Here is a 16,922-nt window from a genome sequence, read left to right as displayed (position 1 = left end):
ATGGTGCACTATTCCTTTCAATTAACCCTAATACCAAAGATCAGGAAAAGGTGCACTATTCCTCTCAACGAACCCTAATACCAAAGATTTGGGAAATGGTTCACTATTCCTCTCAACGAACCCTAATACCAAAGATCAGGAAATGGTGCACTATTCCTTTCGACGAACCCTAATACCAAAGATTGGGAAATGGTGCACTATTCCTCCTAACGAACCCTAATACCAAAGATCGGGAAATGGTGCACTATTCCTCCCAACTAACCCTAATACCAAAGATTGGGAAATGGTGCACTATTCCTCCCAACTAACCCTAATACCAAAGATCGGGAAATGGTTCACTATTCCTCTCAACTAACCCTAATATCAAAGATTGGGAAATGGTGCACTATTCCTCTCAACTAACCCTAATACCAAAGATCAGGAAATGGGGCACTATTCCTCTCAACTAACCCTAATACCAAAGATCAGGAAATGGTGCACTATTCCTCCCAACGAACCCTAATACCATAGATCAGGAAATGGTGCACTATTCCTCCCAACGAACCCTAATACCAAAGATCGGGAAATGGTGCACTATTCCTCCCAACAAACCCTAATACCAAAGATCAGGAAATGGTGCACTATTCCTCCCAATGAACCCTAATACCAAAGATCAGGAAATGGTGCACTATTCCTCTCAACAAACCCTAATACCAAAGATCGGGAAATGGTTCACTATTCCTCCCAACGAACCCTAATACCAAAGATCGGGAAATGGTGCACTATTCCTCTCAACGAACCCTAATACTAAAGATCTGTAAATGGTGCACTATTCCTCCCAACGAACCCTAATACCAAAGATCGGGAAATGGTGCACTATTCCTCTCAACGAACCCTAATACCAAAGATCGGGAAATGGTGCACTATTCCTCCCAACGAACCCTAACACCAAAGATCGGGAAATGGTTCACTATTCCTCCCAACGAACCCTAATACCAAAGATCGGGAAATGGTGCACTATTCCTCTCAACGAACCCTAATACTAAAGATCGGTAAATGGTGCTCTATTCCTCCCAACGAACTCTAATACCAAAGATCGGGAAATGGTGCACTATTCCTCTCAACGAACCCTAATACCAAAGATCGGGAAATGGTGCACTATTCCTCCCAAGGAACCCTAATACCAAAGATCGGGAAATGGGCCACTATTCCTCCCAACGAACCCTAATACCAAAGATCGGGAATTGTTAACTTCCACTAGGCACAGTCTGGCCTCCCTAAGGCCTGAAGGACAGTAAACTGGCTTTCTTTTTTTGGAAAGTTTGGAGACAAACCTATATAGATCCAATATAGATCTATAACAAATCTATATAGATAAAGTTGGTATGTTACTACAATGTGGGTTTGCTCTGATTGTTTCTACTGGTGGATTGACATCTGAATGACCTGTCTGTAGTATAAAGAAGAATTGCAGGTATAAATATTTTATACATAGTTACGCTGAGTTGGACCATTGTAACTTTGGTATGCATATACCACACCTGGCCGAAACCCCTGGAAGCTGGAAGTCTACAACTAATAATTGTTGATGACAGCTCTTATAACATTAGGGAGCAGAGATAAAGGTTAGGTTTGTTAATCGCTGTCTCTCAATCGCTAAAATGAGCTAGTCTTACAAACTTCTGTTCCTTAAATTTTGAAAGTTGAGGTTATAAAACTTTGGTACATGGGTACACCGTGTACCAGTGGCGGCTGGTGTTCAGTAAATCAGGGGGGGGGGACGTCAAACCAATGCGTCCCCCCCCCCCGGGTCGGTCGGCCAGTCAGTAGGCGACACATTCCCCCCTCCCGTCTGCCTCCTTATCTCCTCCTTCCTACGGAGAGTGCTGGATGGCTGAGCTGCTGTCCTCATGATTGGCCAGGAGGAGAGTCAGTGTGACAATAGCGAATATTCATTCGCCATTGTCAAACAACTGGGTGGGCTCAGGGCGCAGTGCTCCATGCCCCGAGCCCACCCTTTTTTGAAGCCTACTAGAGCCTCTGGCTCTAATCACATGCTTCAAAAAAAAAAATCCCCTATTGGAATCCATGCGTCCGGCGCCCTGCATGTAGATTAGGGGGCCGGACACATGGATGGGGGGTGGTGACCCTGCACCCCCAATGGATGGGCCGCCCCTGCCATGTACCCTGAAACACTAACTCAACTTATATTCATACCCAAATATCCAACAGAGCAGATCAAACATTTGGGTTGCGGGGAGCAATCATTACTATTATGAAATGTATATAAAGTTCAAATATTTTCCACTGTGTTGAAATGCATTGTATAAAAATAAAGGCACGTTGGATGTGTAAAGGTTATTCGCCTGAACTTCTGCACAAAATTCATATCTGTGACACAATTTTAGATGCTCAGAATTCTTGGCTGTAATAGGGAACAATAGAGAGTTATTTTTAGAAAAGTCCTTACATCACTGTTTTATTTTTCTGTTTTTAGTGCTTTAGAAGTTTTAATCACTCTTAGAAATTCAACTTTTTTATATTAAAAGTGTTTACTTTTTTTTTTTCCTGTTAAAATAATATTTAACTAAAAATCTTTAACATGATTTTCATGTGGATTGTAAATGATGGTTTACGTGTTTTATTATTATTTTATTATTATTATACAGGATTTATATAGCGCCAACAGTTTGCGCAGCGCTTTTCAATATGAGGGAAGACAATACAGTTACAATACAATTCAATACAGGAGGAATTGATGATTTATATTTCATTATTTTAATATTTATTTTATATATTATATTATTATTCATTTATTAATATTATATATGTATATGTGTATATACTGTATGTATGTATATATATATATATATATATATATATATATATATATATATATATATATATATATATATACACATATATATGTGCGTGTGTTTATATATGGTGTATATATAGTATATATATATAGTACATTATTTTTTATGAAGTTGTTATGGGTAAAGTTCCACTTCCACTTAAAGAGGTTGTAAACTCGTTTAAACATTTTTTTTTTTTTTTACAACCTGCAAGAGAAAGACATAATGAGCTAGTATGCATCGCATACTAGCTCATTATGAAATACTTACCTTAAAACGAGCCCCCGCCGTGCCGCTCTCTTACCTGTATGACGGGCGACATGACATGTCGCCCGTCTTCCGGGATCGCGGCATCCGGTCATCTGATTGGCCGGAGCCGCGGTGACGTCACTCCCGCGCACGCGCGCGGGAGCCGACGGTCACGGCACGGGGCTCTGAAGGAACGGCACGATCAGCCGTTCCTTCAGAGCGCATGCGCCAGTGACGTCACTGGCTGCATTAAAGGTAAATATCTCCTAAACGGTACATGTTTAGGAGATATTTACAGTACCTATAGGTAAGCCTTATCATAGGCTTACCTATAGGTACAACTTCCTGAGGAGGGTTTACTTCCTCTTTAATGACCAGCGATATACCAGTACGTCACAGGACTTTCAGTGGTTATACCGGGATGATGTCCATCTCACCCTGCTCTGCACATACTCAATTGCTCTCTGTTTTTCGGCACTATGCTAAAAATTTAGAGGCCGATCTGCTGACATTGTAAAGATTTACTGCTGCTCAGGGGCTCTGTGCTTCAGCAAAATGGCAACCTCCAGCAAGAAGAAAGAGCTGGAGGCAATTTACAGCACACACTAACTTTGTTGGCATAATTAATAATGTGGAATGTATGTTTCTTCCTAAAGAACATTATTTTTATGAAGTTGTTTGCAGATGTTTTACATCTTTATACTCACTTTCTGCACACTGTCTGTGAAGTAACCACTTGCTGTCCGCCCCACCCAGATTTACTGCGGCAGGGCGGCTCAGGCTGCATATAATCCCGTAGATCTACATGATTATGTGCACGCGCCGCAGGAACTGCGCTCTGGCTGTGATTAGCCACAGCAGGAGTCAGACCGCGGGGGGGACCAAGCACGATCGCCGTCAGCCTCCCGCGATCTTCACAGAAACTGACAGGAGAGCCGCCTGCCTATGTAAACAAAGCAGGCGGCTCTCCTGTCAGACAGGCAGACAAAGATCGCGTGTTTCAGCTAAGCTGAAACACCAATCAGTTTTTGCCTGTCACAGAGCCCTGCCCCCTCCACAGTCAGTAAGCATATTTAGGCATACATTTAAACCTTTGATCACCCCTAGTATTAACCCCTTCTCTGCCAGTGCCATTTATACAGTAACAGTGCATATTATTTAGCACTGTATTAATGTCACTGGTCCTCACAAAGTGTCACGTTAGTGTCAGATTTTGTCCGCCGCAATGTCGCAGTCCCGATAAAAATCGCTGATCGCCGCCATTAGTAATAAAAACAAAAAAAATAATAAAAAGTCCAAAAATCTATCCCATAGTTTGTAAACGCGATAACTTTTGCTCAAACCAATTAAAATACGCTTTTTGTATTTTTTTTCTTTTTACCAAAAATATGTAGCAGAATACAAATTGGCCTAAACTGTTAAATTGGTTTGTTAAATTTTTTTATTGGGAATGTTTTATAGCAGAAAGTAAAAAAAATTGTGTTTTTTTTCCAAATTGTTGCTCTTTTTTTTTGTTCACAGCCCATACAGACTGGCGCGACACGACTTGGTGGGGCGACCTGTGAAGTGCACCGTGACTTCAGCGCGACTTGCACGGACTTCATATAAATGAAGTCAATGCAAGTCGCTCCAGGTCTCCCCAAAGTAGTACAGAACACTTTTTCTAAGTCGGAGCGACTTGTGTCGCTCCTATTAGAACGGGTCCTGTACTACTCAATGGCGAGCGAACGACCGCGACTTGTCAGGCGACTTGGTCGCCTGACAAGTCGCGCTAGTGTGAATGGACTCTTATAGCGCAAAATTTAAAAAAGGCAGAGGTGATCAAATACCACCAAAAGAAAGCCATATTTGTGGGACAAAAAGGACATCAATTGTATTTGAGTACATCGTTGCACGACCGCGCAATTGTTAGTTAAAATAACGCAAAAAATGGCCTGGTCATTAAGGGGGGGTAAAAGTGGTTAAAGAGGGAGGTAAAGCCGGATTCTTGTAGGGTAAAAAAACGGTCAAATTATGGCTTCGCCAAATCGTTTTCACTCTATGTAAATTATGGAAGCCGGTGGAATTTATCTACCCGTTCACAGGTTCCCCGGTTAGCCGTTGTAAATGAATTGCCTTTGATTTGTCAGAAATCAGAATGCTTTAAAAGCTTCTAGTTGTGCAGAACACCGATGTGACACGGCAGGACGTGGGTGTTTGTGTGTAGTCACTTTCTGGAAGCCGGTGACTAGGAAAGCTTTTTTTTTTCTTTTTATTGTACTTGCTGACTTCTGTTGTGGTGACTGCAACATGAACACACTCTGCTTTCTGAGCCAAGAAATGAAATATGACCTCTTAACAAGGTACCATTACTTCGTGAACATTTATTTTTTAATTTTAATTATTGTACTTCATTTTTTACGCTTTTAGTCTTTGAACACTTTATATTTGGTGATTATTTAAATACTAACATTTATTTATTTGCTTACTTTTATATATATATATATATTTTTTTTTTTTTTATTTATTTTATTTGCCTGGTGGCTATGGCTCTTCTATTTGGGGTTAAACTGTATAGTCAGGGACCTGTTTACCAGTACAGAACTCATTTTCATTTACAAATGCCAAACAAGTTTGAGATAAATATGTTTTCAAAAAATTCCCCTGAGTGTGATGCAGTATTTGAAGTCAACAACAAACTAAAGTCAATATTTCGTCTTAACCGGCTGCCGTCGTTTTTTTCATTGCTTGTTTTCTATTTCTGGGTCTGATTGTTTTCATTATTACTTTTTTTAATGGGCAATTTGGTCATTTCATGCAGAGAGTATTCAATTTCTTAAAATTTTTCTTAAACTGATTTAAATTACCATGTTACTCTGTTTTTGTCAAAATTAATGATTGACTTGAAATGTTTTAATACATAAAACATAAATAGTTTTTTTTTTATTATTATTTTTTTTTTGAAATTCATAATTTATTATCAGGTTATTATTATATTTATTATCAACAGTTGAAAAAGCCAAAAAACCCTCTTAAGGGACTTTAAGGGGCACTGCACTAAGAACAAAAGTAGTAATAATAAAAGTATTATAGTAAGATATTATTAGTAATAAATCTATTATATAGTATTAGTAATAAGTAATAATAATAATTAATAATAATAATAATAATAATAATAATTATAATGATTATTAATACTAATAATAAGTAAGTAGTAACAATAATAAGTAATAAGTATTAGTAATACATTTATTGATACATACAAAAATGATAGAAAAACATCAAATGTACACAATAAAAAACATGGCGACTCTTAGAGCCCATTCACACTGCCGCGACTTGTCAGCCTGACAAGTCGCGGTCGGTCGCGGTCCATTGAATAGTACAGGACCCGTTCTAATAGGAGCGACACAAGTCGCTCCGACTTAGAAAAAGGGTCCTGTACTACTTTGGGGCGACCTGGAGCGACCTGCATTGACTTCAATGATATGAAGTCCGTGCCGGCCGCTCCGAGGTCGCGGTGCGCGCTGTGCACCGCGACTTCACAAGTCGCCCCGGCAAGTCGGATCGCCTCATTGTGAACCGGCTCTTAGTAATACATTTATTGATACATACAAAAATGATAGAAAAACATCAAATGTATACAATAAAAAACATGGCGACTTTTAGAGCCCATTCACACTGCCGCAACTTGTCAGCCTGACAAGTCACGGTCCTTTGTGGTCCATTGACTAGCACAGGACCCGTTCTAATAGGAGCGACACAAGTCGCTCCAACTTAGAAAAAGGGTCCCGTACTACTTCGGGGGGCTACCTGGAGGCGACTTGCATCGACATTCATTATATGAAGTCCCTGCAAGTCGCACCGAAGTCGCGGTGCACAGCGGGACACGCGACTTCACAGGTCGCCCCCCGAAGTCGTGCCGCTTCAGTGTGAACCGGCACTTACAAGGATGGGACCATGGTTGAACGTTTCTGTCCACATTGGACTGTGAAGATCTATTATCAACAGTTTGACAATTAGGTTATCCATAAGCCAACTGATATTTTTTATCTTTGCTTAACTTTTTAATTGATTTTTTTTTCTAGGTTCACACTCATGCGGTGCGAGTTTACTAAGTTTTGTAGTGCAGCGTGTCCAGTGCGATTTGATGCGTTTTGCAATTCAATTCCAATGCATTTTTCATGTTATCTCTCTCTCTCCTCCAGTGCCTTTTTTTTCTACATCAAAAACACATGGATAGTAGGTTATATGGTTTTTAATGGCACAGTTCACACCAGTGCGATCGGTTCCACTGCATTACAGATCCAGAAAAAAAAAGTAGAAAATGCTGATTTTTTCCTGCACTGGACTGTACTGGAACTCTGTAAAACGCATCAATAACGCACTGGAAAGCACTGGAAAGCACTGGAATGCACTTAAAAGAACCAAAAATGCACTGTAACACACATGTCCTTAAAAAAAGAGGGGGGGGGGGGCGGATGTACTGGATTGCATTAAATATGCACCGAAAACACATAAAAAATGCACTGGTCTGGAATAAATCAAAAACGCACATGCAGAAAAACATCTGGAACACATCCGGACTGCATTTATATGGTGTGAACTGGAACTTATAGTTTTATATGAAGGAGAGTTGAATTTTGTCCATGATATTCTCTTCTTTCCAACTTTTGTCATTTTTTTGTTGAACCAAAGTTGTCATTTTCTTTTTGTTTAGCCATACATTCCCTTTTTTATCTATAGAAGTACATTTTACATTTTACCTAACAATTTCTCATGAATGTAAACATTTAAGGCTTATTCACATCATATGTGTTGGGCTGCACTGGGCAGCCTTTCCCAACACAGTCCTGAGACATAGACAGGAAATTTCCCTCGTGTCCTATTAGTGCAGTTCACATTGAAAAAGAATAGGATGTGTTGCATTTTTACTGCATGCATGCTACATGTGCATACTACGCGTGTGTAGTAATACATAATACATACAGTACATACATGTGCATACTACGCGTGTGTTGTAATACATAATACATACACTACATACATGTGCATACTACGCGTGTGTTGTAATACATAATACATACAGTACATACATGTGCATACCACATACATGTAGTAATACATACAGTGCATACATGTGCATACTACATACATGTAGTAATACATACTACATACAGTAAATACATGTGCATACTACATACATATAATAATACATACAGTACATACATGTGCATACTACTTATGTGTAGTAATACATAATACATACAGTAAATACATGTGCATACTACATACATGTAGTAATACATACATGCGCATACTGCTTATGTGTAGTAATACATAATACATACAATACATACATGTGCATACTGCTTATGTGTAGTAATACATAATACATACAGTACATACATGTGCATACTACGCGTGTGTTGTAATACATAATACATACAGTACATACATGTGCATACTACGCGTGTGTTGTAATACATAATACATACAGTACATACATGTGCATACCACATACATGTAGTAATACATACAGTGCATACATGTGCATACTACATACATGTAGTAATACATACTACATACAGTAAATACATGTGCATACTACATACATATAATAATACATACAGTACATACATGTGCATACTACTTATGTGTAGTAATACATAATACATACAGTAAATACATGTGCATACTACATACATGTAGTAATACATACATGCGCATACTGCTTATGTGTAGTAATACATAATACATACAATACATACATGTGCATACTGCTTATGTGTAGTAATACATAATACATACAGTACATACATGTGCATACTACTTCTGTGTAGTAAAACATAATACATACAGTACATACATGTGCATACTACTTCTGTGTAGTAAAACATAATACATACAGTACATACATGTGCATACTATGTATGTGTAGTAATACATAATACATACAGTACATACATGTGCACACTACTTATGTGTAGTAATACATAATACATACAGTACACACTTGTGAATGCTACATACATGTAGTAATACATACAGTACATACATGTGCACACTACTTATGTGTAGTAATACATAATACATACAGTACATACATGTGCATACCACATACATATAGTAATACATAATACATACAGTACATACATGTGCATGCTACATACATGTAGTAATACATACAGTACATACATGTGCATACTACTTATGTGTAGTAATACATAATACATACAGTACGTACGTGTGCATACCACATACATATAGTAATACATAATACATACAGTACATACATGTGCATGCTACATACATATAGTAATACATACAGTACATGCATGTGCATGCTACATACATATAGTAATACATACAGTACATACATGTGCATGCCACATACATATAGTAATACATAATACATACAGTACATACATGTGCATATCACATACATGTAGTAATACATACATGTGCATTCAACACAAGACAACCACATTCTGCAGTGCATAACATTTGATTGAATGTAATATAATTTTATGATTAGAAGCATTACATTTGTTGTTTAATTTTTTGCTTTTAAATATTTTTTTTTATTGGTTTGCACACATGAAGAGTGATACACAATGAGGCTGTGACCCATTCATTTCATTCCGGGTATGGATATTTTTACATAAAAAGAGAAAAGTGGAGGGTGGGTGATCAAGGGTGACCTACCGGTATTTAACAGGATACACTAGCAAACATTTTATGGTATAAAAAATACACAAATGTTTATTTTACAAAAGAGTATATGACATGAAAAACATACACAAATGTTAATCCATTGATGAAATAATGTAAAGTGTATTGAGACAATAACGCGTTTCGTGGTTGAATGCTGCTTCTTCAGATCATCACATTCATTTTTAACAGTTACCCAGCAGTGAATTTCTAAGTTCTAGAACATAAAAACATACAAATGAAAAACATATTTTTACATTGTTACCAGAAAGGAACACTTTGAAAACACATCAGATCTCAATGGGTACAAATATAATTCTGGATATCTATACTGGTATGGACTGGGTAATGTGTTAGGAAGGAAAGGATGCCACCATCATTTGATGGAAGGGAAAATGATCACTGTACAGAGGGCGGAATTCAAAGACCCTGAAAATCAAAGTAAATAAATGATGCAGCAGGCGAGTCCATTTTGCTGAAATTTTATTGCAGCAACTCAAAATTGTCCTCAGTAATTTGTATGGCCCCCATGTGCTTGTATGTATGCCTGACAATGTCGGGGCATGCTCTTAATGAGACAATGGATCTGAACCAGGGCATCACTGAGCTAATGAACCGACTGAGGTGACACCGGCGGCATCGGATGGACCGAAATATAATGTCCCAGAGGCGTTCTATTAGATTTAAGTCAAGCGAGCGTGGGGGCCATTCAATGGTATCAATTCCTTCATCCTCCAGGAACTGGCTGCATACTCTCGCCACATGAGGCCGGGCATTGTCGTGCACAAGGAAGAACCAAGGACCCACTGCACCAGCATAGAGACTTACTTTGGCACTGGGTCAGGCTCCGCCTACTCTTCTCCCCTCCCCCCCCAACGTCAGCCTGCAGGGGAAACCTAATAGGCATGCGCGCCAACAGATGCGCACGCGCATTAGACCTTCCCATTGGAAAGCATTATTCAGATCTTTCCTATGGGGATTTCGGCGACGCTGGAGGTCCTCACATAGCGTGGCTTGCTGTAGCGCTTGGGCGTGAGGAGTGCTGCATCGGCCGGTCCATTACTGATTCCGGATGCAGGATGCCGGCGCCAATGTGCCCCCTGCTAAGTTGCGCCCTACAGGTAGCTCCGGCCCTGGGTGTACAAAACAACCCCCCCCCCCCATCCCCTTCCCCTACCCCAGAAGTATAATTTCCTGTTTGTGTGATTGGATTACTGATTGTCCCAGAAGTCTGCACTAAGATACAAGTCAGATTTTAGGCATCCCCTGCAACAAGAATGCCATTTTTGGTGAGATACTTCCAAAGGGAAATCACATCGAAAGGGATACAGACCCTACCACTTTCCTCATTAGAGCCCTGCAAGTGCAGCAGCTGATTGATAATTATGAAATCACTCCCATTCTCAATCACCTTGCACATGGACACAGAGAAACAAACAGCTATTTCTGACGCAAAGTTTGTTAAAATCCGTGCAAAGTACTTAGATCACCCACAATGGAGTGTTTTATTTTCTCCCCCCCCCCCCCCAATAAAAGTGGAGTTACTCTTTAAATTCTTGTTTTGGGAGTTTAGTTGCACTTTGTCCTGTATTTCTAATGTTCTCTAAAGGAAACATTTCTTTGTTTTTCCACCTATTTGCGAAGCAGAAAGATCAATTTTCTCTCCTGACAATACTTCCCTGCGGAGATAATGCAGTAAAATAAAGAAAACCTTTTTGTTTGCTTTCCCAAATAGCGCAGTTTGCATGTGCTCAGCATCTTCTGGACGGCCACCAAAGCACAGCTCATGCAGCAAAGTGCTTAGCGGATCTCACCAGTTAAATACAAGGATAAGAAACATGAGTGACATACAGATCTGCTGCTTCAAATAAACTTCAATGCACGCTACAAAAATATCAGCCAATAGAATTATTTCGCCAAACTCACCGACCTTCTGAGTGGCTGTGGGGTTGATTTACTAAAACTGGAGAGTGCAAAGTCTGGTGCAGCTCTGAAGAGAAACCAATCAGCTTCCAGGTTTTATTGTCAAAGTTTAATTGAACAAAGCTGAAGGTAGAAGCTGATTGGCTGCCATGCACAGCTGCACCAGAATGCACACTCTCTTGTTTTAGTAAATCTACCCTATGTAAGTTTTATCCTAGAATGCATTTTGTTTAGCTGACTGTCCTGCTTACTAGTGATCGACTGATATTGTTTTTTTTATTGCCGATACCGATATTTTGGGCATCGCATATCGGTATCAACCGATATTGGCCGATATTTTCGTACATTAAAAATATATATATTTTTTTTTGACAGGTACTGTTGTGGAGGGATCTGGGGGTCTAAAAGACCCCAAATCCCTCCTCTGCACTTAAAAGCATTCAAAACGCCAAGTTTGGCTGTTTTGAATGCTGTCATTTTTCTTAATTTGGCGCCGAGTACCCGGAAGTGACGTCATGACATCACTTCCGGGTTTTTACATGGAGACCCGATCAGAGCCGAATGCAGCTTTGATGGGGTCTTCTCTTCGGTGGCCGTGCAGGCTGGTTGTCCAGGTCTCCCAGTGGGACAGGAGACCCGAGTGAGCCGCGGAAGGCGTCGTGAGGGGGGAGGAAGTCCCCTCCCGCTCCTTGTAATGTCAGCCCAGCGGCTTCTCAGCCACATCGGTTGTTATTACAAGACAGCCGACTGTCATCTATGGACGCCGGTACTGGGGTGATGCCTCTAGCTGCAGGCATCACTCCGGTACAGCACTTTCCGAAATATCGGCAATATCGGTAACCTCCGGGGGCCGATTCCGATATATCGGGGAAAGTGCCTATCGGCTCCCGATCAGGGCCGTCTTTATTATTGATTGGACCCTGGGCAAACATTTTCTTGGACCTTCCAAAATCCACTTATCAACTATTCACAGGCAGTGCAGGCTCAAAGGGCAGCTGCTTTAGGCCCCACAACAATGACTGGGCCCGGGGAAGCTTCCCCTTTTGCCCTGCCTTAAAGACGGCCCTGCTCCCGATATATTGGCTTTGCCGATAATTGGTCGATCCCTACTGCTTACTACATGTATTCTTATGATACGAATTTGAGATGTACAGTAAAGGCTCGTTCAGTCCCCCGTCACACCTCTGTGTTTTGGAGTTTGGAGCTTGAAGCTCCAAAATGCTGGAGTGAAAATCAATTATTCTCTATGGAGACGGTGCACATCTCTACTACCAGTTACCTTAAGTTTAGTGACGTTCTGGAAATTTTTTTATAGCTTGAATTGGATTGGTGTGTTTTTTTAGCTTTTTTTATTCCGTGGAAATGCATGGAAACGCTTGATTCACACGTTTTTTAGCATATTAGTGAGTTTTGTTGTGCTTTTTTTTTTTTAAACTGTGGTTTATTATCATTTTCAGCACATAAGGTACAATAAAACATTTTACAGATGGTACATAATATAGATATATTAATAACTCAATATCATCACTACTGACAATATAAGAAACAATGATATCCTAAAAGGTATTGTATCAACAGGAAAATAATTCTAAACTGAACAAAACTTAACCCCTTGGAGCCTAGGGCCCTTTCACATGGGCTTTCCAATCCGGTCCGCCTGTCGGTTTTTCAGGGGGACCTGATTGGATGCTCCATACAGCCCTATGGAGCGGCGGATGTCAGTGGAGACATCTCAGCTGACACCCGCTCCTATCCGACACGATCCTGTCCGTGAAATCCGGATGGATGGAAACCCTATTTTACATCCATCTGGAGGATTGGATCGGATGAAAACGGACAGGCGGTCCGTTTTCATCCTATCTCCCATAGAGGAGAGTGGGAATCTGACAGCTCCGCCTCTGCAAAGTAAGCGGAGACGGAGCTGTCATCCACCTGCTCAGTGGGGATCGGCAGATTGATCCCCCGCTGAGCAAAACGGAGTCCACCGAGCGCACCGCCCATGTGAAAGGACCCTAAGGGTCCATTCACACTAGCGCGACTTGTCAGGCGACTTGGTCGCTCGCTCGCCATTGAATAGTACAGGACCCGTTCTAATAGGAGCGACACAAGTCTCTCCAACTTAGAAAAAGGGTCCTGTACTACTTTGGGGCAACCTGGAGGCGACTTTAATTCAATTATATGAAGTCTGTGCAAGTCGCGCCGAGGTCGCGGTGCACGCTGTGCACCGCAAATTCACAGGTCGCCCCGCAAAATCCTGTCGCGGCAGTGTGAATGGGCTGTAAGCCTTTTTCTGATACATGTTGCTTACAAGTTCAAATCAGTATTTTTTTTTGCTAGAAAATTACTTAGAACCCCCAAACACTATATATATATTTTTAGCAGAGACCCTAGAGCAGTGAATGCGAACATTGGCACCCCAGATGTTTTGGAACTACATTTCCCATGATGCTCATGCACTCTGCAGTGTGGTTGAGCATCATGGGAAATGTAGTTCCAAAACATCTGGGGTGCCAAGATTCGCCATCACTGCCCTAGAGAATAAAATGATGATCATTGCAAGATTTTATGTCACACGGTATTTGCGCAGCGGTCTTTCAATTGCAGTTTTTTGGGAAGAAATACATTTTCATGAATTAAAAAAAACCAAAAGAGTAAAGTTAGCCCAATTTTAGCCCAAAAAAATATATATATAATGTTTGGGGGTTCTACGTAATTTTCTAGCACAAAATACTGATTTTAACTTGTAAGCAACATGTCAGAAAAATGCTTAGGGCCCCCTTCACACGGGCGGTGCTCTCAGCGGACTCCGTTTTGCTCAGCGGGGATCGATCGGCCGATCCTCACTGAGCAGGTGCATGACAGGTCCGGCTCTGCTTACTGTGCAGAGACAGAGCTTTCAGATCCCCGCTGTCCTCTATTGGAGATCAGATGATAATGGATCGCCTGTCCGTTTTCGTTTTCATCTTATCTAATCCGATCCTCCAGACGGATGGAAAATAGGCTTTCCATCCATCTAGATTTCAAGGACAGGATCGGATCAGATAGCAGCGGGTGTCAGCGGAGATGTCACCACTGACATCCGCTGGTCCATAGAGGTACATGGAGCATCTGATCCGGTCCGATCAGGTACGCTGTCACTGTACTAATAATGCTGGCTGGGAAGGGGTTAACATCAAGGGGAAGTCAAGGGGTTACCTGTGTGCAATGTGTGTAATATGTGTGTAATATGATTTTTCTCCCTGCTTTGCAGGGGGAAAAAAATCCACATCACGGCTCCGTGCACAGAGCTCTGTGTTGTTAGTAAACATTTAAATAAATAAAAAAAATTTATACTCATACTTGTCCACCCACATTTTATAGCAAATATTCTAATTTAATTCAAACTAATTCTAATGCAGAAATTTGTTAAAGTGATTTTGTAAAGTTTAGAAAGGTGATTATGAAATAGTTTTCCTTCTTTTCAGTGGTGAGGGTAGGGATTGGTGGGGATGGTGAAAGGCTGAACGTGGAAAGATTTGTTGTGTCGGAGCTCTCTGCTTTGTGTGGAGCTGTTGCTATTATTTGCTCATATCCCATCCATGCTTCTTTTCAGGACCGGGAACCGTGTTGGCGTTCTGTGCTGTTCAGCAGTTGTTTTGTGCCTTGTTGCCTATTCTGCACTTACTAAGGGACTTCTCTTCTCCTATTTTAAATATTTGCTTTTTGTTTCTTCGCCTGCTTTCCAGTAACATGCATTTGTCATTGTTTGAGGAGTTTTTTTTTTTTTTTTTTTTTTTTTACGTGTAGTTTATACTTCTTTATATATCTTTAAATGAATGCCTTCATATTTTTCATTGTAAAATGTTTTATAGATTAATGCAGAAATCCTCTAACACAGTGGAAAATATGGACAAATGAATACACAGGTAGTGTAATATGAAGAATGTACCATATACATTATATTGTCAAAAGTATTGGGACACCTGCCTTTACACGCACATGAAATTTAATGGCATCCCAGTCTTAGTCCTTAGGGTTCAATATTGAGTTTACCCACCCTTTGCAGTTATAACAGCTTCAACTCGTGCCATGGGGAGGAATTGTGCCCCATCGTTTGTGTCTTTGGGAGGAACTGTGCCCCATCGTTGGTGTCATTTGGGAGGAATTGTGCCCCATCGTTGGTGTCATTTGGGAGGAATTGTGCCCCATCGTTGGTGTCATTTGGGAGGAATTGTGCCCCATTATTGGTGTCATTGGGACCCATCATTGGTGTCATTTGGGAGGAATTGTGCCCCATCGTTGGTGTCATTTGGGAGGAACTGTGCCCCATCATTGGTGTCATTTGGGAGGAATTGTGCCCCATCGTTGGTGTAATTTGGGAGGAATTGTGCCCCATTATTGGTGTCATTGGGACCCATCATTGGTGTCATTTGGGAGGAACTGTGCCCCATCGTTGGTGTCATTTGGGAGGAATTGTGCCCCATCGTTGGTGTCATTTGGGAGGAATTGTGCCCCATTATTGGTGTCATTGGGACCCATCATTGGTGTCATTTGGGAGGAATTGTGCCCCATCGTTGGTGTCATTTGGGAGGAACTGTGCCCCATCGTTGGTGTCATTTCGGAGGAATTGTGCCCCATCGTTTGTGTCATTTGGGAGGAACTGTGCCCCATCGTTGGTGTCATTTGGGAGGAATTGTGCCCCATCGTTGGTGTCATTTGGGAGGAATTGTGCCCCATTATTGGTGTCATTGGGACCCATCATTGGTGTCATTTGGGAGGAATTGTGCCCCATTGTTGGTGTCATTTGGGAGGAACTGTGCCCCATCGTGGTGTCATTTGGGAGGAATTGTGCCCCATCGTTGGTGTCATTTGGGAGGAATTGTGCCCCATTATTGGGGTCAGTGAATTAAATAGTGCCCCAAAGGCCAGATAAAAGCAAGCAAAGGGCCACATCCGGCCCCTAGGCCGCAGTTTGTAGACCACTTCTTTAACTAGAAGTTAGATCATAGAAAAAAAAGTAATTTGGAGATTTGGAGGAGGCTGAGTGCAATAGAAGGGACTTTTCTGAGTTAAGAATACATACTGAAATAGAATTTTCCTTTTGAAACCAGAGATTTGTGTCACTTCAAAGGCGCTGCAAGCAATTGTAGGGATTTGACTAATGAGGCAGTCAAGGAATGCCATTGATGGGTAGATGGTGTCCCCTGGGTTGGTTTCAATGTTCCATTTCCATGTCTGACT

At 40.9% G+C, this 16,922-nt stretch overlaps 1 protein-coding gene across 10 annotated transcripts in view; it reads left to right on the top strand.

Annotated features, from left to right (window-relative positions):
- Positions 1-16,922, top strand: part of MITF (melanocyte inducing transcription factor) — a 386,463-nt gene that overhangs the window by 128,938 nt on the left and 240,603 nt on the right. Inside the window, exon 1 of one of the 10 annotated variants that reach the window (XM_082265302.1) lies at positions 5,332-5,428. The exons of the other annotated variants lie outside the window; for them this stretch is intronic. Within the exon in view, the coding sequence (XP_082121428.1) occupies positions 5,376-5,428 (53 nt within the window). The 5' untranslated portion in view covers positions 5,332-5,375. Of the gene's footprint in view, positions 1-5,331; positions 5,429-16,922 lie in introns of those variants that run through there. 10 annotated transcript variants of the gene reach the window in all.

This window comes from Pelophylax lessonae (genome assembly GCF_965119305.1).
Source record: "Pelophylax lessonae genome assembly, chromosome: 8".
NCBI lineage: Eukaryota > Metazoa > Chordata > Amphibia > Anura > Ranidae > Pelophylax > Pelophylax lessonae.
This window is presented reverse-complemented; position numbering and strand designations above follow the sequence as displayed.